Source organism: Elgaria multicarinata, chromosome 5, assembly GCF_023053635.1.
Source record: "Elgaria multicarinata webbii isolate HBS135686 ecotype San Diego chromosome 5, rElgMul1.1.pri, whole genome shotgun sequence".
Lineage (NCBI taxonomy): Eukaryota > Metazoa > Chordata > Lepidosauria > Squamata > Anguidae > Elgaria > Elgaria multicarinata.
This window is the reverse complement of record NC_086175.1, coordinates 133,274,591-133,301,323: the sequence shown is the minus strand read 5'-3', so window position 1 is coordinate 133,301,323 and position 26,733 is coordinate 133,274,591. Positions and strand designations below refer to the sequence as shown.

Below are 26,733 nucleotides of genomic sequence, written 5' to 3'. Positions count from 1 at the left end.
CTGTTCTAGGGGATAGTGAAGGTAGACCTGCTGAAGAAGGAAAGGCTAAGGATACCAATTTCCATGACATTTTATTGCTCGTGTAGCAACGATCACAAATAAGTAGTATCTCTTTCCACATCCCTACATGGTTTGCATTATGGGGAAAGTCCAGGCAGTCCCTGGAGGTGCCCTCCAAGAGGGCCTGCTCAATTAGGCCTGGAGTCCCTGCTGTAGAACTTCACACATCCTTATGAAGTCACCTTGCACCTTAACCCATCGCTTTCCAATGCCCCGACAGGTTAAGGTCTGCTTTTTCAGAAGTAAAACTGGAGGCATGCTTTCCCTTTACACTTAAAAGGGCTTTACTTTTTAGAGTAGAAGTGTAAGGATTACCCACAGAAGAACCCACCTCTGGGATTTGGTGTGAGTCACTGCATGACTCCTCAGAGGGCAGCTAATTTTCTTTAATTAATGTCAACTTATTTTTAGGGTATCTTTAAGGATGGAAACCTGCATCTCTGAATTGGGGTGTGTGTGTGTGTGTGAAATGATCCAATCGCAGCCTCCACGCAGAATTACCCCAGCAGATATTGACTGATTTAGCCTGGAGAAGAGAAGATTGATTGGAGACATGAGAGCACTCTTCAAATACTTGAAAGGTTGTCACACAGAGGGCCAAGATCTCTTCTCGATCCTCCCAGAGTGCAGGACACGGAATAACGGGCTCAAGTTAAAGGAAGCCAGATTCCGGCTGGACATCAGGATAAACTTCCTGACTGTTAGAGCAGTACGACAATGGAATCAGTTACCTAGGGAGGTTGTGGGCTCTCCCACCCTAGAGGCAGCTGGACAAGCATCTGTCAGGGATGCTTTAGGGTGGATTCCTGCATTGAGCAGGGGGTTGGACTCGATGGCCTTGTAGGCCCCTTCCAACTCTGCTATTCTATGATTCACTGCTCTTTCCTTCCGTTCAGTCAGTTGGTGGGCTGCTGCCTCTGGGGAATGGTCATTTGGGCTCAGGGGACCCCTTAACCTTTCGAACAATACTTCTTTTGTACGTGGAAAATATTGTGGGGCTGGAGAGCAGAAGGGAAGCATACTCTGGTTTTTGCAATCAGCCAAGGGCTGACCTCGGGAGGCTGCACCCACCGTTTCCCAAGCCATGGGCCAGAAGAAGAGCAGCTGCAGGGAGTTAACTTCACCGTTTGCCTCTTTAGAATACCCTGGGCTCCATTTCCAGAATACCCCCCAAAAGAAACTATTTCCATGTTTATTTTTGGCAGGAAAATAAGTCACATTTCCTCTGTTAAAAGCAAGAAGAGCCTAGTGACACGATCACTGCAATACGCCTTCCAGTGTGCACATGTCTCTCTGGGAGGATTGGGCTCTTCTCCGCTTGCTTTGAACCAGCAGCAGCCTTCGCAAGAATCATCTCTCCCCTGCTCTGGCTGCCCTTATAAGCATTATAAGCGTGCCAGTTCGCCTTCAGTCAGCTCGTGGAGCGGTGCAGCTTCTGCCGTCTCTGCACCTCTTCCGCCTGCTGCTTCTGATACTCCCTCATGCAGTCCTTAAAGCTCTGCACTTGCTGCTGGCACCTGCGCCAGTCTTGGTGCTCGCCCATACACTCCTGCACCGCATAATGCAGATTGGCACAGCCGGTGCGTGCAATCATTTGGTCAAAGGGATCTTCTTCCTCCTCCGCCGCTTTCGATTTCCGGCCCCAGTTGTGACCAGAAGGGTTGGCACTGGACATCTTGGTGGATCTGGTCCGGGGGGCGGGGGGGGGGGGGGAAGAGATGAGGAAATGAGCATCTAAAAAGGAGGAGCTAAGGGGGATCTTACTGTCAGGTAAATTGGTCAGACAACACTTATCACATTATTAGGGATGTTGGAATACAACGTCTGCATTTCATGGCACCTGCTGTGACAAACATTTATTTATTGCATTTGTACCCGCCTTTTTTCCGACAAGGAACCCAAGGCGGCATACATAATTATCCCCCTCTCTACATTTAAATGGTTTGGGTCCAGGTTACCTGCGGGCTCGCCTTCTCCCATACAGTCCGCCCTGCACACTCAGGTCCTCTGGGGAGAACTTACTTCAGTCAGCCAAGTCTAGGCTGACATCAGTTTCCCAGAGGACCTTTTCTTCTGTCACCCCTGGATTATGGAACAGCCTGCTGGAGGAGATTCGTAATATTAACTCTCTCTGTGATTTTAAGGCAGCTTTGAAGACTAGCCTTTTCCGGCAGGCCTACCCAGATTAATGTAAAATTAAGAATTTTTATGATGTGTTGATTCCTGTACTAATGTTGTTCCCTGCCTCGATCCAAAGGGGGAGGCGGGTAAGAAATAAATATTATTATTATTTTATCCTCACAACAACCCTGTGAGGTAGGTTGGGCTGAGAGTCTGTTACTGACCCAAAGTCACCCAGTAGGTTTCCAGGGCTGAGAGGGGGGACTAGAACCCAGATCTCCCGACTCCCAGTCCAACACTTCAGCCACTTACATCACACTGGCTCCTCTGAACACACAAACAACGGGGAGTGCAGATGTATGCAACTATAATCAATAAGGGCCATTTGTTAACGTTAAGGTGTCATGAATGGAATAGCAGCCCTACTTCCAGTTTTGCCTTCTGCATGGAAGGACGTCAGATGGCTTTAAAAGTTGGTTGGATAAATTCCTGGCGAAGGCTATCCATGGCTACTAGCCCTGATGGTTGTGTGGTATCTCCAGTATTTGAGGCAGTAAGCCTGTGTGCACCAGTTGCTGTGGAACATGGGTGGGAGGGTGTTGTTGCACCATGTCCTGCTTGTTCATCCCTGGCCGATGGCTGGTTGGCCACTGGGTGAACAGAGTGCTGGCCTAGATGGACCCTTGGTCTGATCCAGCATCAGGGCCCTTCATAGAATCATAGAATAGCAGAGTTGGAGGGGGCCTACAAGGCCATCGAGTCCAACCCCCTGCTCAATGCAGGAATCCACCCTTCTTATGGTGCTGCTCCAAGGATATTGCTCCTGGGTCTGGGACAGTTCTGTACAGGGGCTTTCTCAAGCGGCTAAAGGAAAGAAGCTCCATTTGCCTGCTCCCCGAGGGCAAGCTGGAAAGCCCACAGCAGGCTCAATCAGGCATCACGCCCACCTGTAAGCTGGTGTGGCTCCACAGGGTCCCCAGAGTCAAATACTTCTATACTCGCAATACTACAAACAAAAAGGATCTTGGAATTGTTGTAGATCGCAAGCTGAATAGGAGCCAACAGTGCGATATGGCTGCAAGAAAGGCAAATGCTATTTTGGGCTGCATTAATAGAAGTATAGCTTCCAAATCACGTGAGGTACTGGTTCCTCTCTTTTCAGCCCTGGTCAGGCCTCACCTAGGGTAATGCGTCCAGTTCTGGACTCCACAATTCAAGAAGGACAGAGACAAGCTGGAGGGGGTACAGAGGAGGGCAACCAGGATGATCAGGGGTCTGGAAACCAAGCCCTATGAAGAGAGACTGAAAGAACTGGGCATGTTTAGCCTGGAGAAGAGAAGATGGAGGGGAGACATGATAGCACTCTTCAAATCCTTGAAAGGTTGTCACACAGAGAAGGGCCAGGATCTCTTCTCGATCCTCCCAGAGTGCAGGACACGGAATAACGGGCTCAAGTTAAAGGAAGCCAGATTCCAGCTGGACATCAGGAAAAACTTCCTGACTGTTAGAGCAGTACGACAACGGAATCAGTGACCTAGGGAGGTTGTGGGGTCTCCCACACTAGAGGCCTTCGAGAGGCAGCTGGACAACCACCTGTCAGGGATGCTTTAGGGTGGATTCCTGCATTGAGCAGGGGGTTGGACTCGATGGCCTTGCAGACCCCTTCCAACTCTGCTAGTCTATGCTTCTATGAATAAAGCCTCCCTTCGGCTTCCGCGTGGTCTCCTTTCCAAAGGTTGTCCGCAGCGGCGCCTGCTTAGCTTCGCTCGCGCGCCGGACGCCCCACCCACCGAGCTACGCGGGCAAGCCAACGTCCCCCGGCACACCTGGCGCCCCCCCCCCCCGGCTTCCCGCTCACCTGGGCCTCCGCCGCCGCCTCCAGCTGCCCTCTGTGGGAAACCAAAAGGGCCCCAAACTGCTTCCTTGGTGGGCGGCTCCCGGGCCTTCCGGGGGGAGGAGAGCGGGATGCGCTTTCCGGGGCGGCGCCGAGGCGAAGGCTAAGATGGCGGCGGTGGTGCGGCTCCAGAGCGACTGGGACCAGGTGCTGAGGTGGGGCACAGGACACGCCCCTCCGCCCCTCCCCCGGAGGGCCAGGACACGCCCACTCGGGCCACCTGAAGCCCTCCGCCCCTCAGTCGTGTCAGCTTCTGCCTCCCCCACCATTGCGGTGCCCCCTCCCCTCCCCTCCCCTCCCCTGTAGGTCTCTGCTACCTCTGGGCTGCTCCAGCTTCTCTCACCTTCCTTCCCCCCCCCGCTCAGGTGTTTTACCTGAAGCTTCAGGAGGAAAATGGGGCGGAGGTGGGGAGGACAGCCTCCTTTCTACTGACCGTGGGAAGCGTTGCCCGTTGCTCTGCTCCCAACCCCACCACCCCGTTCGCCTCACCTGCAGAGGCGCCGGGCTCTCCTCTGGCCCTCCAAGTGACACCTGGCACCCCACCTGTAATGGGCCCGGCTTCACTTCCTCCCAGGCTTCGCCAGCCGATTTAATAATAATAATAATAATAATAATAATAATAATAATAATAATAATAATAATAATTTCTTACCTGCCTCCCCCTTTGGATCGAAGCGGGGAACAACATTAGTACAGGAGTCAACACATCATAAAAATTCTTGATTTTACATTAACCTGTAATGTGCCCGGCTTCACTTCCTCCCAGGCTTCGCCAGCTGATTTAATAATAACAACAACAACAACAACAACAACAATTTCTTACCTGCCTCCCCCTTTGGATCGAGGCAGGGAATAACATTAGTACAGGAGTCAACACATCATAAAAATTCTTGATTTTACATTAACCTGTAATGTGCCCGGCTTCACTTCCTCCCAGGCTTCGCCAGCCGATTTAATAATAATAATAATAATAATAATAATAATAATAATAATAATAATTTCTTACCTGCCTCCCCCTTTGGATCGAAGCGGGGAACAACATTAGTACAGGAGTCAACACATCATAAAAATTCTTGATTTTACATTAACCTGTAATGTGCCCGGCTTCACTTCCTCCCAGGCTTCGCCAGCTGATTTAATAATAACAACAACAACAACAATTTCTTACCTGCCTCCCCCTTTGGATCGAGGCAGGGAATAACATTAGTACAGGAGTCAACACATCATAAAAATTCTTGATTTTACATTAACCTGTAATGTGCCCGGCTTCACTTCATCCCAGGCTTCGCCAGCCGATTTAATAATAATAATAATAATAATAATAATAATAATAATTTCTTATCTGCCTCCCCCTTTGGATCGAGGCGGGGAACAACATTAGTACAGGAGTCAACACATCATAAAAATTCTTGATTTTACATTAACCTGTAATGTGCTTGGCTTCACTTCCTCCCAGGCTTTGCCAGCTGATTTAATAATAATAACAACAACAACAACAATTTCTTACCTGCCTCCCCTTTGGATCGAGGCAGGGAACAACATTAGTACAGGAGTCAACACATCATAAAAATTCTTGATTTTACATTAATCTGGGTAGGCCTGCCGGAAAAGGCTAGTCTTCAAAGCTGCCTTAAAATCACAGAGAGAGAGTTAATATTACAAATCTCTTCCGGCAGGCTGTTCCATAATCCAGGGGCAACAGAAGAAAAGGTCCTCTTTTGTAGTGCTGCACCTTAGCAGACCTGACAACCCTGGTTTCCATGCCCCGCCACCATTTCCTATTCTTCTGAACCTTAAATGTGCCCCATGCCCTTGGTAGCTGTTACCCACAGTCTGTTAACACAGTCTGTGCATAGGTCTACTCTTTCTCCCTCAGAAAGGGCCTCCTCAGATACTTTTGCCTGCATGCATGGCCATTCCCAGTGAGGGCCCCCTCCCCATTTCTGGCTTCAACCCAGAATCCAGTGAATAGTTCCTGCCCGTTCTGCTACCTGTTCTTCTCTTCTCCTGCTTTGATTTCATTTTGCTTCATCAGAAACCCCACAGAATGAGCCCACCTGAAAGAGTTCCCAAGTTCTTCTTCCATAACTCCCTTTGTAGTTGTTCCACTTCCCTTCATTTCCCAGAGTGATTCTTTCCCCTTCTGCTTCTCTTGCATCCACTTCCTCTGGCAGCCCCTGTTTTTCCAGCACCCTACCCTACCCTTATGCACCAAACCTTCTAGCACAGGGATGGAGACCCAGTAGTCCTCCAGATGTTGGGCTACAATTTCCATAACCTTATAGTTTAGGAACATTTAGAGGGCTACAAGGTCCCCATCAAGAGGTTTGACAGGCCTTGTCTGGGAGAGCTGTGAATGATTGTATAAGTTAAAAGGACTGTTACGTATCCCTAGCACATGGGATAATGTGGGTTATATTGTATAACTGCATTAAAAAATAAAATGCATTCTGGGATACTATTTCACAGTGGTCATCTCTGTGTCCCCAAGGATGCTCCCTTCACATGTGGCCCTTTATTCTAACTGAGGTTTTGTCATCTTTATAGGAAGAATGAGCAGGAGGCATGGCTGAGCTGCAGGAGCCCAGGTGAGCAAGAAGAATCCCTAGTCTCTTGTGCAGGGATAGTGTTCAGTTCCATAAGCTGTGTGCCAAACTTCTGTGAACCACCCAGAGAGCTTAAGCTATTGGGAGGTATAGAAATGAAATAAATTCATAAACAATTCCCTCCTCCTTACCTGAAGCTACAAGCTTTGATGAAGAGTCACCCCCTGTAAGACTTTCAAATTCTAAACTAGAGGTTCTCAAACTTTTCTTTTATGGCCTCCCAAAATCAAGGAAGGAATCAATCCAAATTATATAATTTGCAAAGCTGGAAGAACAAATTCACACTTTTTTAAAGGAGTCTGCTCAGTCCTGCAGGCTGCTCAGAAAAAAAACCTTCAGCCCTGTTCACTGGTATCTAATTTTAAAATAAAAAAGTTACTTGGATTTTAATAAGTTTGTCTGTGTGTGTTTGCTTTTATTTATTTATTTACTATCTTTCTATGTTGCCTATAACTAAAGTTCTGTGGGCATCATATATAATTAAAAACAATATAAACAATTAAAATTCAATCATAATATAAAACATTAATGTGCACAATTATAACAATATAATATTTGTTTAATATTAGTTTCAACATTGGAGGAGTTGGGAACAAACCCAGTAGCAAATTATTTTGGAAGCATTAAAAAAAGTTGATCTCATTGGACCCTACCTGAGAGTCTTACAGCACAATGTCTGCTCAGAAGTAAGTCCTTACCACAGAAAATCTATTAGAGGTTTAGACAGAAAAAAAGCCCTAAAGTGCTGGGTATTGTAGTACTTCTTTCTGTCTAAACATGCACAGGATTGTTCCCTAAGAAAAAAGAAGGCAGAATTAACGTATGATGCCTGTAAACGTTTGTGAGTGGGTCAGAATGAACGCACAATAAAAGCCTTGTCAGGAAGCATCCTAGGATGGCATCTTTTTACTAACACTATTTCGGTACTTTTAACAGTAGCCTCATTCACAGAACTCAAGCAGGTGTCTTCTGTCCTTTTATGTTGTTGTTGTTCTCTAGGAAAATCTACTCTGTATGGGAACCTGACTTGTCAGGGGGTGAGCTTAGATGGAATTCCTGAAATCACAGCCTCTGAAGGATTTGTCGTCAGTGAAATAACAAAGGTATTGTCACTTCTGTCTCTATGGTTGAAGGGCAGGCTAGTGGCTAGTAAAGAGAAGAACCAAGCCAGCCATGTAGTGTGTATAAGTTTCCATATATTATTTATAAACTGAACTTTACCCTCTTTATTTGTTTTGCTTTTGCCATCCTTTAACTCGATGCTTGCACTATAATCAAGACCTTTCTTAAGCCTGTCAACTCTTTGTTTATTTATTTATTGGATTTATATCCTGCCTCTTAATAGGCCACCAACATGAATGACGGAATTTTAAAATGCAATTACACCAACGAACAATATCAACGTTTAACATTAAAATTTAAAATGCAAAACTCTAAAGCAGAGCTTTCCAAATTGTGTGTCGCGACACGTTAGTGTGTCAGCTGCAGTGTGTAGGTGTGTCACGCGAACGTAACCAGAAACCGCTGAGTCTGTGTGAAATAAGCAATACCAACGTGCATGCATTCTTACGCAGCAAAGGTGCCGATTACTATGGTGCACTAGTATGTTCCCCTTCCGTCGTATCCATGTACGCACACCACGGTCGAGGGATCATACAGGTACTGCGCATGCGCAGTATGCCTAATCGGGTCGAAACAGCTGATTCCGCGTCACTTCCGGTGACGCGGCTGCACCTGAGGTGACGCATTTGAGAAATTCCACGGGTCCAGTTTTTTGATAGAACACCGTCTCAACAGCCGTTCAATCGCAGCTCGACAAAATTGGTTCAATGTGAAAAGTCTTGGAAATGTATGTGATTACCTTGAAAATCATATATTTTAAAAAACATAAATGAAAGGTTTTCATGAGATATGTTGTGTCCCCATACATCTCTTATAAGGGGTTAGTTTAACCTCCGGTTTACTAGTAAAACTGAATTACTGTGTTGCGAAATGATGCACGTCTAAAAAGCGCGTCACCAACATGAAAAATTTGGAAAGCTCTGCTCTAAAGCAATAGCATGTGCTATTAAAAACAATGCTACAATTGATAACTGGTATTTCACTTGGAGTAAATGAGAGATTATATCACTGTTATTCTTCTCCAAATCATATGAGTATAGAACTTGGTGGAAATATTTAATGACTACACTAGTCTAGAGGTTACTAAAGCAATTAGCTTTTTCATTTTAAAAAGACTAATGAAATACAATTTTTCAGTGGATGAGTTTTCTGATGTGAATGGCAAGTTTGGATAATGGATTAAGGATGTCCTACAATCAACTGAATACAGTAAATTCTGTGTTTCATCAAATTATTATTATTATTATTATTATTATTATTATTATTATTATTATTTCTATATCGCTCTATAGCCAAAGCTATCTGGGCGGTTTTATGTCAGATAATATCTGAAGCAGAACACTGGCCAGAGAGCTTCGGTTATAGGGTGGTATTATAACAATAGCACAAATATATGGAGATGAGATGGTCACGGTCCCAGGTTGTTCGATTTCATGATGAGTGAATGTACAAATCAGCTTTTCATAAATGTGAATATCTTCCTTTCTTTCCCACTGCAGAAAAGTCTGCTTGTTTCTTGCCCTCGTGAAAATGCCTCCACCAAATTCCTGGCACCCTACACTACATTCTGTAGAATCCATCAAAAAAGTGTAAGTGTTTTTACAGACCATTTTGAAACGGGCTGTCTTAAAATGAAGATGCAATGGGCTAATTCAATGAGTTGCAATGTTTTTGGATAACTTGTCCATAGACTTGTGCTAACTAAGTTGAAATTTAGGTCTGGAAGACTACTTCTACCTTTATTGCATCATCTTCTCGACTGTGTGTGTGTTTTGGTGCACTTTGGCCTATAGGTTGTAATGCATCCACCTTAATGGGACTCTTCAAATACTTAAAAGGTTGTCACACAGAGGAGGGCCAGGATCTCTTCTTGATCCTCCCAGAGTGCAGGACACGGAATAACGGGCTCAAGTTCAAGGAAGCCAGATTCCAGCTGGACATTAGGAAAAACTTCCTGAATATTAGAGCAGTACGACAATGGAATCAGTTACCTAGGGAGATTGTGGGCTCTCCCACACTAGAGGCCTTCAAGAGGCAGCTGGACAACCATCTGTCCGGGATGCTTTAGGGTGGATTCCTGCACTGAGCAGGGGGTTGGACTGGATGGCCTTGTAGGCCGCTTCCAACTCTGCGATTCTGTGATTCTATGATTCTAATTCTGTTTAGAAGAAACATAGAAACACAGAGAGCTATAATCATTCTTCGTATTGTAGTGCCTGAATTCCCTGCAGAACCAGCATTTGTCATATTCTGACGGGTAACTTGCATGGTTCTAGATAAGGATTCTTTGTGCAATGTCCCTATCTCTCTTCGTCAATACCATCCCCTATTAGGACACAGGCCAAAAGATGGGATGTAGATTTTCCTCTAGCAATAAACTGCAGACATCTTCTAACAACCCTCTGAAGAAGACATTTAATAGGACACAGGCCGAAACACGTTGGGCTTCATACAAATAAATCTTTTTTGCATCCTGAAGACTTGTTTCTCTCTTCTTTTGATTTGACTTGGATGCTTTCCTCCTGTCCGAGGTCACTTTTTGCGACCTCAAAGGGGCAAATGGGTCATTCTTCTGGGCGGAAAGGGGACTGCCGGCGTATGCGAAAAAGGCTGATTAGCTGAAATGCAGAGCAGGAGGCGTGGTGGAGGCAATGATTTAGTTAGGAGGCTTACAAGCTTCTAGGATGGATCTCATAGGATTGTGGCCTTAGGCCATAGTTTGTTCAATAATACGTTGAATTACTGCCTTGAATACTGGAGATAGCATAAAACCATCAGGGCTAGTAGCCATGGACGGCCTCCACCTCCAAGAATCTATCCAACCCCCTTTTAAAGCCATTCAAATTGGTGGCCGGCACTACATCTTGTGGTAGTGGATTCCAGAGTTTAACTATGTGCTGTGTGAAGAAGCTTGATGGGATGACCCCATTGGGTTCTACTATTACGGGAGAGAGAGAAAAATGTCTCCCCATCTACATTGTCCACACCGTGTATCATTTTGCACACCTCTTTCAGGTCTCCTCCCAGCCTCCTTTCCCCCCTCCCCCCCCCAAGCTCTTTCATGTCTTCCTCTGTCTTTGTTGCAGATCACATGCCTTGACATTTCTAGTGGTGGCGGGCTTGGCGTATCTACCAGTGCTGATGGGACAATGAAAATTTGGCAGGCTGCCAACGGAGAAATAAGAGTAAGAACCAGATTTATTTAGTTGGGCCAGGAAGTTTCTGGTATTTCACTTAACTATTTGCTGTTTGACCTGACCTGACCTCTCAATGGAGAGGTTAGTCAGTTGGTCTTCTTCTGCTTCTTTCCCTAAAAGAATCCAGGATCTGGTCACTGTGTTTAGGGTCAACTGACTTCCATGTCACAAGCAAGCCCAGACTGTCTGTCTGGTTAAATAGGAATCCGATAAGTTAACTGTTTCGCTCTGCCTCCCTACTGTTTTTGGTATAACAGTCTTAGCAACAGTGGCCTAGTTTTCCTGTGGTGGGCTCACATAGAGAAATATGTCAGAGAGAAAACTACGCTAGAATACCTTTCTCTAGCATGCTAATTTTCTGTGTATTACACAACACAGAGGCCTTCAAGAGGCAGCTGGACAACCCTCTGTCAGGGATGCTTTAGGGTGGATTCCTGCATTGAGCAGGGGGTTGGACTCGATGGCCTTGTAGGCCCCCTTCCAACTCTGCTATTCTATGACTCTATGATTCTATGAACACGAGATCTTACGTGCAATCTGAAGTGGACATAGGTTTAACACTCAGTGAGTACTCCACCTATACCTGGAGATATGAGGCATAAGTGTTTCTTATTTCTGCCTAGATTTTATTAGCCTTGCTCATGGCTTTTAGGGTACCACTAGGACCTCAGGTTTCTTATAAGAAACAAAAGCAATGATGTCTGGCTCCTCTGATGCCATGTTTCTCACCTGCCCAAGGGTCTCTACTTCCCTTGCTCAGCTTCGTCCATTCTCTTCTGCTGCCCCTTACGCCTGGAACGCTCTTCCAGAACATTTAACTGCAAGTTCAATCACAGTTTTTAAAGCTCAGCTAAAATCTTTTCTTTTTTCTAAAGCTTTTAAAACTTGATATTGATCTGACTTTTATACTGTTAGTTTTACTCTCCCCTGTGCCTGTTTGGTGCATTCTCTTCCCCTTCTTATTGTTTTATTATGCTTTTATTAGAATGTAAGCCTATGCGGCAGGGTTTTGCTATTTTATTGTTTTACTCTGTACAGCACCATGTACACTGATGGTGCTATTTAAATCATCAACATCATCATCTATGATAGATGTGAGTAGAAGGTAGAATGGGATCTATCAGTCATACCAACAAATTGATTTCTTCCCCAACTTAAATTATACAGTTGACACGAAAGAGCTGGGGCCCGCAGAAATGGATTTTAATGTGGAAAGACTGAGTTCTCTTCCGTTCTAGTGCTCATAACAAATTCCAGGGCTTGTATGTCTTTTACACCAGGCTCTAGTTGGTGAATTTTGTGATCCCTGTTAAAAAAAAATCAAATAAAAAGGTAGATCTCACCAGCCTGAACTCTGTCCACCCCTGTTCTAAGATACCCAGCTCCTTGGTTCTTCATAGGTGGCCCAGCTAGTCAGTGTTCTCGGCTGATAAATAAATGTTTGTTGCTAAGTAACACAGCAGAAGGTGAGATGAGGTTTGTAACAGTGTCACTAGCACCTCATTCTTCGTCTTCCCAGAGACGTTTGGAAGGCCACGTGTATGATGTGAATTGTTGCAGATTTTTCCCCTCCGGCCTTGTGGTCCTGAGCGGGGGAATGGATGCCCAGCTAAAGATCTGGTCTGCAGAAGATGCCAGCTGTGTGGTGACATTTCAAGGCCACAAAGCAGGTACAGAGAATTGACAACTGTGAAATAAATGCAATGGTAATAAGAGTGGATTGAGGATATGTCTAAATCATTTAAGCCAGTCTGAATGCACCCTACAGCTGTTGGGCCTGCAACAGCTCGCTCACCAACCCTGCGTCTATCTGGGGCACAAACTTAATAGGGAAAATAGAACTAGTCAAACGCAATGCTGTGCTGATTAGAAAGTAGCAATTTCCTTTCCCCTTTTAATTCCCCACCAACTCTACCCTAGAGTGGGGGCCCACCCTGCCCCACACTCCCAGGTCAGGTAATCCCCTCTTCTTTGACCCACACCAGAGCTACAGCATCTTCCCTTCCATACTTGCCTTGTCACTGGTTGGCATCTCTGTTTGCACTGTTGCTTGTGATGCCACGGTTTCAGCTCTGCCCTAATCAGCTATGGATGGGTGAGCACATATTCAGTTGCTGAGTGTCTCTATCCAGGCACCTATTTATTTATTTTAGCGTTTTTATCCCATCCTTTAGCCAAAAAGGCTCTCGAGGTGGCTTACAACAATATTTCTTAAGATAGTCCCACAGGCATACAATCTAAAAAAATGTGACACAAAAGGAAAGGGGATTGGGGGGCGGGGGGAGGAAAGAAAAGCAAATTCAGGCACTAGATTCTTAGTTACAAAGTTCAGCAGTGACAGTTGGTAGCAGAAGGGAGGGGGGCTCTCAGCTGGAGCTGGACCCAGGCACGATGGAGAGGTGCCCGGCTGCTGCTTCCTCACCCACTGATGGCCTCTGCAGAGACAGTTGGTAGCAGGAGGGGGAGGGCGCTCTCAGCTGGAGCTAGACCCAGGCACAATGGAGAGGTGCCTGGCTGCTCCTTCCTCCCTCATTCGTGGCCTCTGCAGAGACAGTTGGTAGCAGGAGGGAAGGGGGGCTCTTAGGTGGAGCTGGACCCAGGCACGATGGAGAGGTGCCTGGCTGCTGCTTCCTCACCCACTGATGGCCTCTGCAGAGACAGTTGGTAGCAGGAGGGAAGGGGGGCTCTCAGCTGGAGCTGGACCCAGGCACGATGGAGAGGTGCCTGGCTGCTGCTTACTCCTATCCACCTATCCGGAGGACAAGCTAATTCGTGATGTAAGAATAACACCATGTTTTATGAGAGGGCTAAATATCCCTCCATGTTCTTGCATGGAATGTTAACCAAGTGTCTTCTAGCGCCTAGAAATGAGGGCTGGCTTGGTAGGGATCCTCACCTTTGCTCGCTTTGGGGAGTGCTCCATCACCCTCTGGTGAGCCTGGTGGGGTGAGACCCCAGCCTTCTTCACCAGCTCAGAAGCAGCATAACTGTGAGGAAGGTCTCCGCTCAAGCTGGAGAAAGAGGCTGAACAGCCAAGGGGTGCTGAGCGCCTCTGCAGCACAGCATCAAAATAAAGTGGAGAATTGCCCTTGTGGGGCTAGGCTACTGAGAGGTTCCAAAGCCCAGTGCAACCGTAAGGATGGTCCCCGCACCCCTCTGCTTCCAAACTTGGAGCAGATGAGCTCTTTGACCCTCATGCAAATGTACGACATGAAGTCAGGGACGAAGAGACGGGCAGGGTCGTCCCGACCAGGAATTTTGCCTTTGCTCCTAGAAGCCACCCTAAAATTGTGGAGACTCCCTGACTATTTGTTATTCCACTTAAGCATTTTGTCCTGAAATGCCCAAGCTGCACGTGGTTCTCACAACCGGATTAGGAGAGCCAGCTCTCTCTCTCTCTCTTGCTAGAGAGATTTACTACAGCAGAATTGGGCGCACCCAGTTCTTTTCTACCAGAACAGGGAGAAACATTTGTTTTATATGGAACTGTTTCAGCAGCTGTAGGCAACTGCAATAAGAATTGGCTTTCTTGAATTGTTTGGTAAACGCATAATTTTCTCTTGCTGTGTTGGAGCTACTGCAAATATAGAATGGCTTTTCCTAGCCAAAAATGGGCACTCGAAGACCTGGAAGAGGATGAGAAAATAGAGAGGGAGATGTTTTTTATCCCTTTCATAATGCTAGAATCCAGTGGAGTCATCTATTTTATTTATTTTATTACATTTATATACCGCCCCACAGCCGAAGCTCTCTGGGCGGTCCACAAAAGCTAAAAACATTGAACATTAAAAATATACAAAATTTTAAAACCATCAGAGACATGAAAACAACAGTATAAAAACAGCAGCATCCATTTAAAACAACAATCCTGGGGTCCATTAAAAAACAAACTTCACGTTCAATGCCTTTAAATGCCTGGGAGAAGAGGAAAGTCTTGACCTGGCACCTGAAAGATAACAATGTTGGCGCCAGGCGAGCCTCATCGGAGAGATCATTCCACAGTTGGGGGGGCCACCACCGAAAAGGCCCTCTCCCTTGTTGCCATCCTCCATGCTTCCCTCAGAGTAGGCACTCGGAGGAGGACCTTAGATGTTGAGCGCAGTGTACGGGTAGGTTCATGTCGGGAGAGGCGTTCCATCAGGTATTGCGGTCCCAAGCCATTGCAGGTGAACGATGGGAGATTCAGGACAGATGAAGGGAAGTCCTTCTTCACAAAGCGTAGTTACGTGATGGTATTCCCTACCATTAATGGAGAAGGCTATCAATGGCTGCTACTCATGATGGCTATAGATCACCTCTAGTTTCAGGCAGTATACCTGTTCATACCAGTTGCTGGGGGAACACAAACGCTGTTGCACTCATGGCCTTCTTGTGGACTTCCACTGGGATGTCTGGTGGTGGCCACTGTGAGAACAGGATGTGTCCCAGAGTACAGGACACTGAATAAAGGGCTCAAGTTACAGGAAGCCAGATTCCGGCTGGACATCAGGAAAACTGACTGTTAGAGTAGTATGACAATGGAATCAGTTGCCTGGTGAGGTTGTGGCCTCTCCCACACTAGAGGCCTTCAAGAGGCAGCTGGACAACCATCTGTCAGGGATACTTTAGGGTGGATTCCTGCATTGAGCAGGGGGTTGGACTCGATGGCCTTGTAGGACCCTTCCAACTCTGCTATTCTATGATTCTGTGCTGGACTAGATAGGCCTGTGGTCTGATCCAACACAACTCTAATGTTCTTCTGCCAACCTTTCTGGGGTTGAAAGCTGTTTTTCACCCAAACTGGATCACAAATGCCTCTGTAGGCTTCTTTCCCCCTGTAGCAGGTTGCTTTGGTTCTCCGGTGTGGTTTTACCTGCTGCCTCGTTGAACATTCCTACTCTTTGTGGCACACCTTGCTCAGGATTACGGTGGATTTGTGGGTGGAGAGGGGAGTTGGGTGGGACTCCATGTACGAATCACACCTTTGAGCAAGCATGTTGGGCTTGATGAAGTCCCAGTTTCCCCCTTTGCGACCAAACAGTATTTGCTCTTCCTAAGGGTGGTTCCTCTGCTACACTGCAGGTATCCTGGACGCAGCCATAGTGGATCGCGGACGCAACGTGGTCTCCAGCTCTCGGGATGGGACTGCGCGCCTCTGGGATTGCGGGAAATCTGCTTGCCTGGGGGTTGTGGCGGATTGTGGCTCTGCTGTCAATGGTGTCGCTGTGGGTGAAGCTGACAACTCCTTAAATTTGGGTTCACCGGAAAAAATACCTAGTACGTAACGGCGTTGGGCAAGTGTTCTCTCTCTTTAAAAACAAACAAACTACCTTTGACTGTTTGGTTGTGCTGTCTATGAAGTCATGCTAAAAATACGCACTGTCTTGGTTTTACTTTATATGTAATTTGTTGCAGGGAGAGGGTGAAATGTTTTGTATTCATTGATTGGACAAGAGCCGCAAAAGCAGGGGAGGATCCATAGCATGTGCTTTTCCACTCACCTTTGTGCGGCAAGCTGGGAGGGTGGGCATCCAAATGGCGGATGCAGTTCAATGTAAGCAAGTGTAAGGTGATGCACGTTGGGGGCCAAAAAAACCCAACTTCAAGTATAACCTAATGGGTTCGGAGCTGGCGGTGACCAAACAAGAAAGAGATCTTGGGATTGTGGTGGACAGCTCGATGGAAATGTCCACCCAGTGTGCGGCCACTGTCAAGGAGGCAAACTCCAGGCTAGATGTTATTAGAAAAGGAATTGAGGATAAAACGGCCAGTATCGTACTGCCTTTATGCAAATCGATGGTGCGACCACACTTAGAATACTGTGTACAGTTCTGGTCACCACACCTAAAAATGGGGAAGCTGATTGGTGGGAGATTCAGGACAAATAAATGGAAGGACTTCTTCACACAGTGCATAGTTAAATTATGGAACGCACTACCACAAGACGTAGTGATGGCCACCAACCTGGATGGCTTTAAAAGGGGGTTGGATAGATTCCTGGAGGTGAAGGCCATCCATGGCTACTAGCCCTGATGGTTGTGTGCTATCTCCAGTTGTGCGCACCAGTTGCTGGGGAACATGGCTGGGAGGGGGCTGTTGCACCATGTCCTGCTTTGTTGGTCCCTGGCTGACAGCTGGTTGGGCCCTGTGTGAACAGAGTGCTGGACTAGATGGACCCTTGGTCTGATCCAGCATCAGGGCTCTTCATAGGTTCTTAACTTCGCAGAATAGTTGATGATGGGCCAGAACTAGACAGGCTGATGGTCCAGCTCATTACAAGGCTACTTCATGTGTTTGTATGACAAATGTAATAGTTTAAAGATCTTGAAATTAAGGAAGTAGGTAGCATTGATACTTGCTGTGCCTTTTAACGTATGCAGCAACAGTGAGATTTACAACCCAACTTTTTAACCTGGGTTAAAAAATTCAGTCAAGCACGTTTGAAAAGGCATGCTGAGAGCAAAAAAAAACCCCTTTAAAAATAAAAATTAAATGTATATACATTCACATACAGACACTCCATTTTTTAAAAAAACTACTTTGCTCATCTCTTGTTCCAGCGCACACAGACATTGAAGGCCAGACTAGGAATAATTGCGCATCCGTGCTTGGTTATTCATGTGTCTGTCCCCCTCCATTTATGTAAAAAGGGGTGTGTGGATGCCGAGGGCTTGCACTGTCGGCTGTCTTGCCTCTCCATGCCACATTGCTTCAGGAGCTTTTCTCCCAGCTTGGCTCACTGCCTACGGAGTCTTGGAACTGGGCAAGGATCAAAATATCTGGGGTGATGGGACATGGGGAGGGCCAAGGTGGGAGAAGACCCTGCTGCCCTTATCCATGCACCTGTTTCATGTAAATAACTGTGTGAAGTGCAAAAACGGCTGTCCCCATCACCTCTAGTTCAAGAAGGATGCAGACAAGCTGGAGCGGGTTCAGAGGAGGGCGATGAGGATGATCATGGGTCTGGGAAACAAAGCCCTGTGAGGAGAGGCTGAAAGAACTGGGCCTGTTGAACCTGGAGAAAAGAAGATTGAGGGGAGACATGAGAGCACTTTTCAAGGACTTGAAAGGTTGCCACACAGAGGAGGGCCAGGATCTCTTCTCCATCATCCCAGAGTGCAGGACACAGAATAAGGGTCTGACATTATAGGAAGAGCTAGATTCCAGCTGGACATCAGGAAAAACTTCCTGACTGTTAGAGCGGTACGACAATGGAACCAGTTACCTAGGGAGGTTGTGGGCTCTCCCACACTAGAGGCCTTCAAGAGGCAGCTGGACAACCATCTGTCAGGGATGCTTTAGGGTGGATTCCTGCATCGAGCAGGGGGTTGGACTCCATGGCCTTGTAGGCCCCTTCCAACTCAATAATAATAATAATAATAATAATAATAATAATAATAATATATTTGTTACCCGCCTCTCCCTCTGGATCGAGGCGGGGTACAACACAAATGATTCTAGTTTGCCCTATTTCTGGCCTTAAACATTTGCAAGGTGAATAATATCTGCTGTTCTTTCCAACCCAGGTGAGCGTGAAATCGGAACAGAAGGGAAACTCTTGTTGTTGGCTCGAGAAGACAAAAAGTTACAAGCTGTGGGGCTGCAAAGCAGGCAGCCGGTAAGGTTTTCCTTTGACCATGTTTAATGCTACCTTGGTGTTTTGACTCTCAGTCAGCAAATGTATGTGAATAGAAAGCAGGATGAATAAAAAAAGGGATTTTTTTTTTAAAAAAAAATCTAAAATATTATTATTATTAATATGTATTTATAAAGCACCATCAATGTAAATGGCACTGTACAGAATAAATATCAGATTTTTAAACATTTAAGTCGATTTTTTGATTTTTTAAGAAACTTCGTAAATAAAAGCCTAAATTTCCCTGTGACTTAAAAAAATAATGTGGTTACAATTTAATCTCTTCATAAACAGGTTAAACCTACACTGACAATTTCATGATGAAGTTACTTTCCAGTCAAACATGTGCATTATTCTCAGTTTTTCATCTCTTAAAAATGAGAATGAGTGTAAATAATGCTCTTTTTAGCTGTAAATTAACATGGCTTAGTGTTCAGATTTGCTCCAATGTTCAGGAAATACGAGGAAAAGTTTCAGTGGGAAATGAGTTAAATTGGCGATTTAAATTGATGATTTTTCTCACTGATTTTAAAGCATTGGTTTTAATCGCCTAGATTTAAATCTACCCACCCTGATTGAGAGTAAGAACAATAACACAATTTTTCTACAAAGAAACTCAACTGAGCTTTTGGCGTGGTCTGTCTTTATATGACGCAGCAGCGTTGCTGTTGAGGTTTAGGTTTGACGAGAGACTGGGAACTTTGTGGATGTGTTTTCATTGCAAAGTTCCTTACTTTTCTTCTTCTTTTTTAGCTGGAATTTGTTTTCCTCATCCATGAGACTGATCTCTTCCGGCAGGCCTATTCAGCGGAATTTTAAGATGTTTTTAAAATGTTTTTAGGATGTTTTTAACAATGTATATTATGTTTTAATTGAGTATTATGTATTTTATCGTTTATTGTTGTTCCCTGCCTCGATCAAAATGGAGAGGCGGATAAGAAATAAATTTATTATTATTATTATTATTATTATTATTATTATTATTAACGTAAAATTCACTTTCTTTCTCCCTCTCTCAGGTCTTTCTCTTTGTTGGCTCTGATGCATTTAACTGCTGTACGTTCCTCTCCAGCATCTACGTCCTGGGAGGGGCGCAAGATGGAAATATCTACCAGCTGGATGTGAGAAATACCAAGTAAATAGGATTTAGGGCTCCATCACACCTATTTTTTTCCCTCTGGTTTGTCTCCGAGTTTTTTACCTCCGTTTCATAAGCGCTGCGAGGGGTCCCTCACACATGGTCTCTTTCACGTGGGTTTTTGCTTGTTTGCTCTTCCGTTCCACCCCACCCCTTCTCCTTCCTCCTCTAGTTCATTGGTTGTGATACTCTGATGGGCGTGGGCTCTTCCCCCCCCCCCCACTTGCTCTGGCTTTGTTGTTGTTGTTGTTGTTGTTGTTGTTGTTGTTATTATTATTATTATTATTATTATTATTATTATTATTATTATTTATATAGCATCATCAATGTACATGGTGCTGTACAGATTACACAGTAAATAGCAAGACCCTGCCGCATAGGCTTACAATCTAATAAAGTTGTAGTAAACAATAAGGAGGGAAAGAGAATGCAAACAAGCACAGGGAAGTGTAAACAGGCACTGGGTAGGGTGAAGCTAACAGTATAGAGTCAGAACAAACTCAATATTTAAAAGCTATAGGGAAAAGAAAAGTTTTTAGCTGAGTTTTAAAAGCTGTGATTGAGTTTGTAGTTCTCAAGTGTTCTGGAAGAGCGTTCCAGGCGTAAGGGGCAGCAGAAAAAAAAGGACGAAGCCGAGTAAGGGAAGTGGAGGTTCTTGGGCAGGCGAGAAGCATGGCATCAGAGGAGCAGAGAGCACAAGCGGGGCAATAGTGTGAGATGAGAGAGGAGAGATAGGCAGGAGCTAGACCGTGAAAAGCTTTGAAGGTCAACAGGAGAAGTTTATATTGGATTCTGGAGTGAATTGGAAGCCAATGAAGAGATTTCAAAAGTGGAGTGACATGGTCAGAGCGGCGGGCCAGGAAGATGATCTTAGCGGCAGAGTGGTGGACAGAGACCAGCGGACTGATGTGAGACGAGGGAAGGCCAGAGAGAAGAAGGTTGCAGTAGTCCAACCGAGAGATAACCTTTGTTATCTAGCAAGTAAAGGTTTCATCTGGGCTGCGTTTCTGTGGGCAATGAGGGGGGCGGTGCAGGTTGAGCACTAAAAAGTCCCTACGACGACCGTGCTGGAGGAGGAGAACTGCCCTGCCCTCCCCTTTCGTCATCAAAACTCAATTAGCACATGACCCCCCAACAAAAGAAAAAAACAAGAGGGGGAAATAATCCAGACTTTCCCTGCACCAAAATAAAGCGCAACCAGGGGGGAAGGGGCGAGATGAGTGCAGGACAGGGATGACACCATGCGAGTACCGTGCTGCAAATCCACCTACCAGGCATGGCGAGTGTGCGATAAATCGCTGGTGTGATGGAGCTCTTAAAGGATGACTGTTACATGGCCTCTTCCCATGTTGCTCCAGTAATGTATGTAATGGGGAGCAAATATGTGGGAGGGGCGTGGAGAGGAGAAGGACCATGTAAGACCATGCTGGGTTCCTTGCAAGAGGAAGAAAGGTGGGATATTCATGTAACAATAATTAAATAAAAATGTCCTGTGGCCCAAGTCGTGTGAATTTTAAAGCAGAATTCTGGCCGACATGTGTATCTTTGTGAGAAAGACGGGATTCTTTTCTTGTTGCTCTTTCTAGGGCTCCAGTTAGAATTGTTCATCGATCAGGAGCGCCAGTGCTTTCCCTGTTACCGTACAAAGATGGATTTATTGCCAGCCAAGGTTAGCTCTCCTGTTTACTCTCCCACAGTTGAGCCTTTTAAGTTACCTCCACCGTGGGTTTTCGGTTGCTAACAAGGAGTGGGGGAACCTATTTGCTCCCCACAGTCAGAAAAGCCTTGCAGCTCCACAAGGTAGATTTCTTTAGGGTCCAGCAGGTTTTTTGTTCAACTTAGAATCATAGAATAGAAGGGGCCTAGAGGCCATCGAGTCCAACCTCCTGCTCAATGCAGGAATCCACCCTAAAGCATCCCTGACAGATGGTTGTCCAGCTGCCTCTTGAAGGCCTCTAGTGTGGGAGAGCCCACCACCTCCCTAGGTAACTGGTTCCATTGTCGTACTGCTCTAACAGTCAAGAAGTTTTTCCTGATTCCAGCTGGAACTTGGCTTTCTGTAACTTGAGCCCCTTATTCTGTGTCCTGCACTCTGGGAGGATCGAGAAGAGATCCTGGCCCTCCTCTGTGTGACAACCTTTTAAGTATTTGAAGAGTGCAATCATAGAATCATAGAATAGCAGAGTTGGAAGGGGCCTACATGGCCATTGAGTCCAACGCCCTGCTCAATGCAGGAATCCACCCTAAAGCATCTCTGACAGATGGTTGTCCAGCTGCCTCTTGAAGGCCTCTAGTGTGGGAGAGCCCACGACCTCCCTAGGTAATCATGTCTTCCCTCCATCTTCTCTTCTCCAGGCTAAACATGCCCAGCTGTTTCAGTCTCTCTTCATAGGGCTTTGTTTCCAAACCCCTGATCATCCTGGTTGCTTCTGAATGTCTTGCAATGTTGGATGGGCTAATTCTGCATTCATCATGCAGAATGAAGCCTTCTAAAGTAAATCACAGTTTCCTGTTTATTTTTTTAAACACATTCTGTGCCTGTTTCCAGGTGATGGAACCTGTTTCATTATGCAGCAAGACCTTGACCATGTCGTCGAGCTTACTGGACCCGACTGTGACCCTGTATATAAGGTATTGTTTCAAAAGCCCCTGCTTTATCTTGGGCCGCTGAGCCAAGTAATTTCGCACAAAAAGGAAAAGAAAATCACCAGTGCTTAACTCCAAAGTCCAAAGTAGAAAATAAGAAGTTAGGATATGAAATCTTATTATGGTGAAATATTTATCATACGTTGAGTCATTATAACGTTTTATACCCAAACTCTTTCATCCTTTTTATACAGTATGAGAAACAGCTTTTCCAGTTTTAGCTGTGGACTCTGAGAGAACCGGGCTGCTGACTCCAGTCCTATGGAAGGAATGGAAAAGCAGCTCTAGGGATGCAGCAGTGACATTTTAGTTCTGAAGGAAAGGAAAGGAACCTCTCGTGCAAGCACTGAGTCATTACTGACTCTTGGAGGGACGCCAGCTTTCACTGAGTTTTCTTGGCAGGCCTTATAGCGGGGTGGTTTGCCGTTGCCTTCCCCGGCCATTATTACCTTTCCCCCAGCTCGCTGGGTACTCATTTTACCGACCTCGGGAGGATGGAAGGCTGAGTCGACCCGAGCCAGCTGCCTGAAACCAGCTTCCTCTGGGATCGAACTCAGGCCATGGGATGAGTTTCAGCTGCAGAAACTGATGCTTTACCCAAAATTAAACAGCCTATGTCAGCTGATCAGAGGCTAAACTTAAAAGCTGGGCGTTACATTTCTTTGGAAGCTGACCGTTTAGTATCTCCATTTCTGTCCCTAGCCACAGAAAGGAAAGGCTTCGATGACTCCAAGCAGCGGCTCAGCCCTTGACCTTTTTTGCCTTCCCAAGAAGGAGAGCGACATTGCCCAAAGAGCTTCAGCTATTGGGTGGTATAGAAATGAAAGAAAGCAAAAAATCCTGGGCAAATCAAAGGAATAAGAATAGCTCTTTGTCCGAGGAGTTGGAGTTGCACAGCTGTTCATGATGCAGTGGAGAGTCAGATAGGACTGAGAGACCTGGGTTCAAATCACTGCTCAGCTATCAAGCTCACTGGGTGACCTCGGACAGTTGCTCTCTCTCTCTCAGTCTGATCGACTTTGCAGGGTGATTGTGAGGATAAAATTGGGAGGGGAGAATCACATTCACCACTCTGAGCTCCTGGGATTTAGGAGAAAAGACTGGATTAAAAGGGTGTGATGGGTGAGATGGTGGTCGTAATACCGGTTGCACATGTTCAGGTTTCTCATCAACTGTCACAAGATGAGCGGCAGTATTCTGCACCAGTTCATATACACTACCTCAGTAGCTTTTAGAATACATATTAGGCCAGTATTACTATTCCCATATTGTAGACAGGGCTGAGGGAATGAGGTTGCCTAATGCCATAAGTAAATTCCCGAAGAGGCTTGAACTGATAATCTCCCACTCCACAGCAGGCTGGCTGGTTGGCTTTATTTATTTATTTATTTATTTATTTATTGCACTTATATACCGCTCCCATAGCCAGGGTTCTCTGGGCGGTTTACAGAAATTCTAAAATTAAGATAAAAACGAGTATACAAAATTTAAAATTCTAAAACACAGAACATACACACATAAAGCATTAAAAACCGTTAAAAAAAACCTAAACATGTGGGTGATTAATGTGCCGCCATATGCCTGGGCAAAGAGGAAAGTCTTAACCTGGCGCCGGAAAGAGAGCAGCTTTGGCGCCAGGTGAGCCTCGTCAGGGAGATCATTCCACAGTCTGGGGGCCACCACCGAAAAGGCCCTGTCCCTCGTTGCCACACTCCGAGCCTCTCTCGGAGTAGGCACCCAGAGGAGGACCTTAGATGTTGAACGTAGTGACCGGGTATATTCACGTCAGGAGAGGCGTTCCGTCAGGTATTGTGATCCCAAGCCATGGAAGGCTTTATAGGTCAAAACCAGCACCTTGAATTGGGCTCGGAAACATACAGGCAGCCAGTGCAAGCGGACCAGAGCAGGTGTTATATGGTCAAACCTTCTAACACCTGCTCTGGCCCGCTTGCACTGGCTGCCTGTATGTTTCCGAGCCCAATTCAAGGTGCTGGTTTTGATCTATAAAGCCTTATAAAATTTACACCCTTCCCTCCATCACAGAATGATCCCAGGGCCAGCCACAACCAACAGTACATTGTTAAAAGACCAATAAAAAGGCACGCAACCAGTCAGCATCAAAAGTTTCACACAGACCATCTGTCACCTGTTTCACTGTAATACATAGGCCCAACCATCTAATCAAAGGCCGCTCTGCTGTTACATGACACCACTGAATTAGTGGAGCCCTTGGTTACGGATTCTCTCCCTGAGGAAGCACCAGACCAAATAACAGGCACTCAGTGCCACTAGGTGGTGTGTGTTTTTCCATTCTTATAGGTGGTAAACTACTAACAGCAATGTATGATCAGTTGAGAAGAATTGCTATTTACATCATGAGTGTTTTTAAGTTGTCTTTCGTTGTGACTATATATCTACATCTATATATCTGCAATATGTGTCTCTGAGTATGCAGAGAGGGGCTTCTTACCACTGGAAGAGCTCAGATGGTTGCTTTCTAGTCAGTGTGAAATGCAATATTCCCCATTCCTCTGGAGTGCTCTTGGGCTCATTTCATCTGGATGTTCAAAAACCCTGTTAGCAACCCTTTCTTTTTTACTTGCCATCTGGTGAATCATAGAATATCAAAGTTGGAAGGGGCCTACAAGGCCATGGAGTCCAACTCCCTGCTCAATGCAGGAATCCACCCTAAAGCATCCTGACAGATGGTTGTCCAGCTGCCTCTTAAATGGTTCTAGTGTGGGAGAGCCCACAATCTCCTTAGGTAACTGATTCCATTGTCGTATTGCTCTAACAGTCAGGAAGTTTTGTCTGATGTCCAGCTGGAATCTGGCTTCCTGTCACTTTAGCCCATTATTCCGTGTCCTGCACTCTGGGAGGATCGAGAAGAGATAATAGAATCCTAGAATAGTAGAGTTGGAAGGGGCCTACAAGGCCATTATTATTATTATTATTATTATTATTATTATTATTATATTTATTTATTTATTTATTTATATATATATAGCACCATCAATGTACATGGTGCTGTACAGAGTAAAACAGTAAATAGCAAGACCCTACCGCATAGGCTTACATTCTAATAAAATCATAATAAAACAATAAGGAGAGGAAGAGAAAGCAAACAGACACAGGGTAGGGTAAACAGGCACTGGGTAGGGTAAAACTAACAGTATAAAGTCAGAACAAAATCAAGTTTTAAAAGCTTTAGGAAAAAGAAAAGTTTTTAGCTGAGCTTTAAAAGCTGCGGTTGAACCCCTTGCTCAATGCAGGAATCCACCCTAAAGCATCCCTGACAGATGGTTGTCCAGCTGCCTCTTGAAGGCCTCTATTGTGGGAGAGCCCACAACCTCCCTAGGTAACTGGTTCCATTGTCGTACTGCTCTAACAGTCAGGAAGCTTTTCCTGATGTCCAGCTGGAATCTGGCTTCCTTTAACTTGAGCCTGTTATTCCGTGTCCTGCACTCTGGGAGGATCGACAAGAGATCCTGGCCCTCTTCTGTGTGACAACCTTTTAAGCATTTGAAGAGTGCTATCATGTCTCCCCTCAATCTTCTCTTCTCCAGGCTAAACATGCCCAGTTCTTTCAGTCTCCAGATTTCTGCTTTATTTAATTAATTCATACCACACCTTTCTACCAAAAAATGGCACTTTATTATGACTGCTTCAGATACCTCTTTTGTTATGGTCTTTCTAGGTGGCTACGTGGGAAAGGCAGATATATACATGTTGCAGAGATGGGATAGTGAGGAGATACCAGCTTTCAGACCTCTGACTTGACTGAAGCTATGGACACTGCGCTATGAATGCTGGACATATTTCAGGGATTATTTTAAGAAACACCACTTTGAAACAAGACAGAGCAGTGCCGTGTTTCCAGGACTTTGTACAATAACAGGAACGGAGTGTACACGTGGGCGTTGCAAGGACCACATGAAGACATCATTGAAGATGAATCTTTCTGCTGAGGGATGTAATCAGAACAGCTTTACGCTATTTCCCCACACTGAGCAGCACAGCAAGTTTGTTTGGATTAAGGCCCATTTTGTATTTGCAAATGTGTTTTTGATATCCCTTCTGTGGCTGGTGGTTGTTTCTAAGAGGGAAAAGGGCCTGATGGGTACAGGGAAAATCCACGCCAGCAGACTTCAATAAAGGGATGTGTTTTGGTAACCTTCTGCACAGGCCTTTCTGTGTCTTAAGTGGTGCTAAAAACTACAGTGACCTTCTGTTTTCATCTCATGCCTTCCTCACAGAATGAACGCTCTGTGGGAGGCTTCACGCTGCCCACCAGTTGTAAGTTTCCATCTAAAATAAAATTGCTTTGATCTCAA

At 45.5% G+C, this 26,733-nt stretch overlaps 2 protein-coding genes across 4 annotated transcripts; one reads left to right on the top strand and one right to left on the bottom strand.

The window, feature by feature from the left end:
- Window positions 1-1,458: 1,458 nt before the first annotated feature.
- Window positions 1,459-4,464, bottom strand: LOC134399306 (cytochrome c oxidase assembly factor 4 homolog, mitochondrial). Of its 3 annotated transcripts, XM_063127303.1 has the most exons (3): window positions 4,040-4,087; window positions 2,019-2,162; window positions 1,459-1,745 (listed from the first exon to the last, which is right to left on the bottom strand). In XM_063127303.1, exon 3 carries the CDS (start codon window positions 1,733-1,735, stop codon window positions 1,472-1,474), a length of 264 nt encoding a protein of 87 aa, XP_062983373.1. In that variant the 5' UTR covers window positions 1,736-1,745; window positions 2,019-2,162; window positions 4,040-4,087; the 3' UTR covers window positions 1,459-1,471. The 3 variants fall into 3 exon arrangements, with proteins under 3 accessions (XP_062983373.1, XP_062983375.1, XP_062983374.1); XM_063127305.1 differs by lacking the exons at window positions 2,019-2,162; window positions 4,040-4,087 and adding an exon at window positions 4,450-4,464; XM_063127304.1 differs by lacking the exon at window positions 2,019-2,162 and having other exon boundaries at window positions 4,040-4,133.
- On the top strand, window positions 4,158-26,733 carry PAAF1 (proteasomal ATPase associated factor 1). Its single transcript, XM_063127272.1, has 12 exons — window positions 4,158-4,230; window positions 6,623-6,663; window positions 7,681-7,784; window positions 9,303-9,392; window positions 10,890-10,988; window positions 12,520-12,670; window positions 16,062-16,256; window positions 18,506-18,597; window positions 19,635-19,750; window positions 21,340-21,422; window positions 22,302-22,384; window positions 26,097-26,733. Exons 1-12 carry the CDS (start codon window positions 4,184-4,186, stop codon window positions 26,172-26,174), a joined length of 1,179 nt encoding a protein of 392 aa, XP_062983342.1. The 5' UTR covers window positions 4,158-4,183; the 3' UTR covers window positions 26,175-26,733.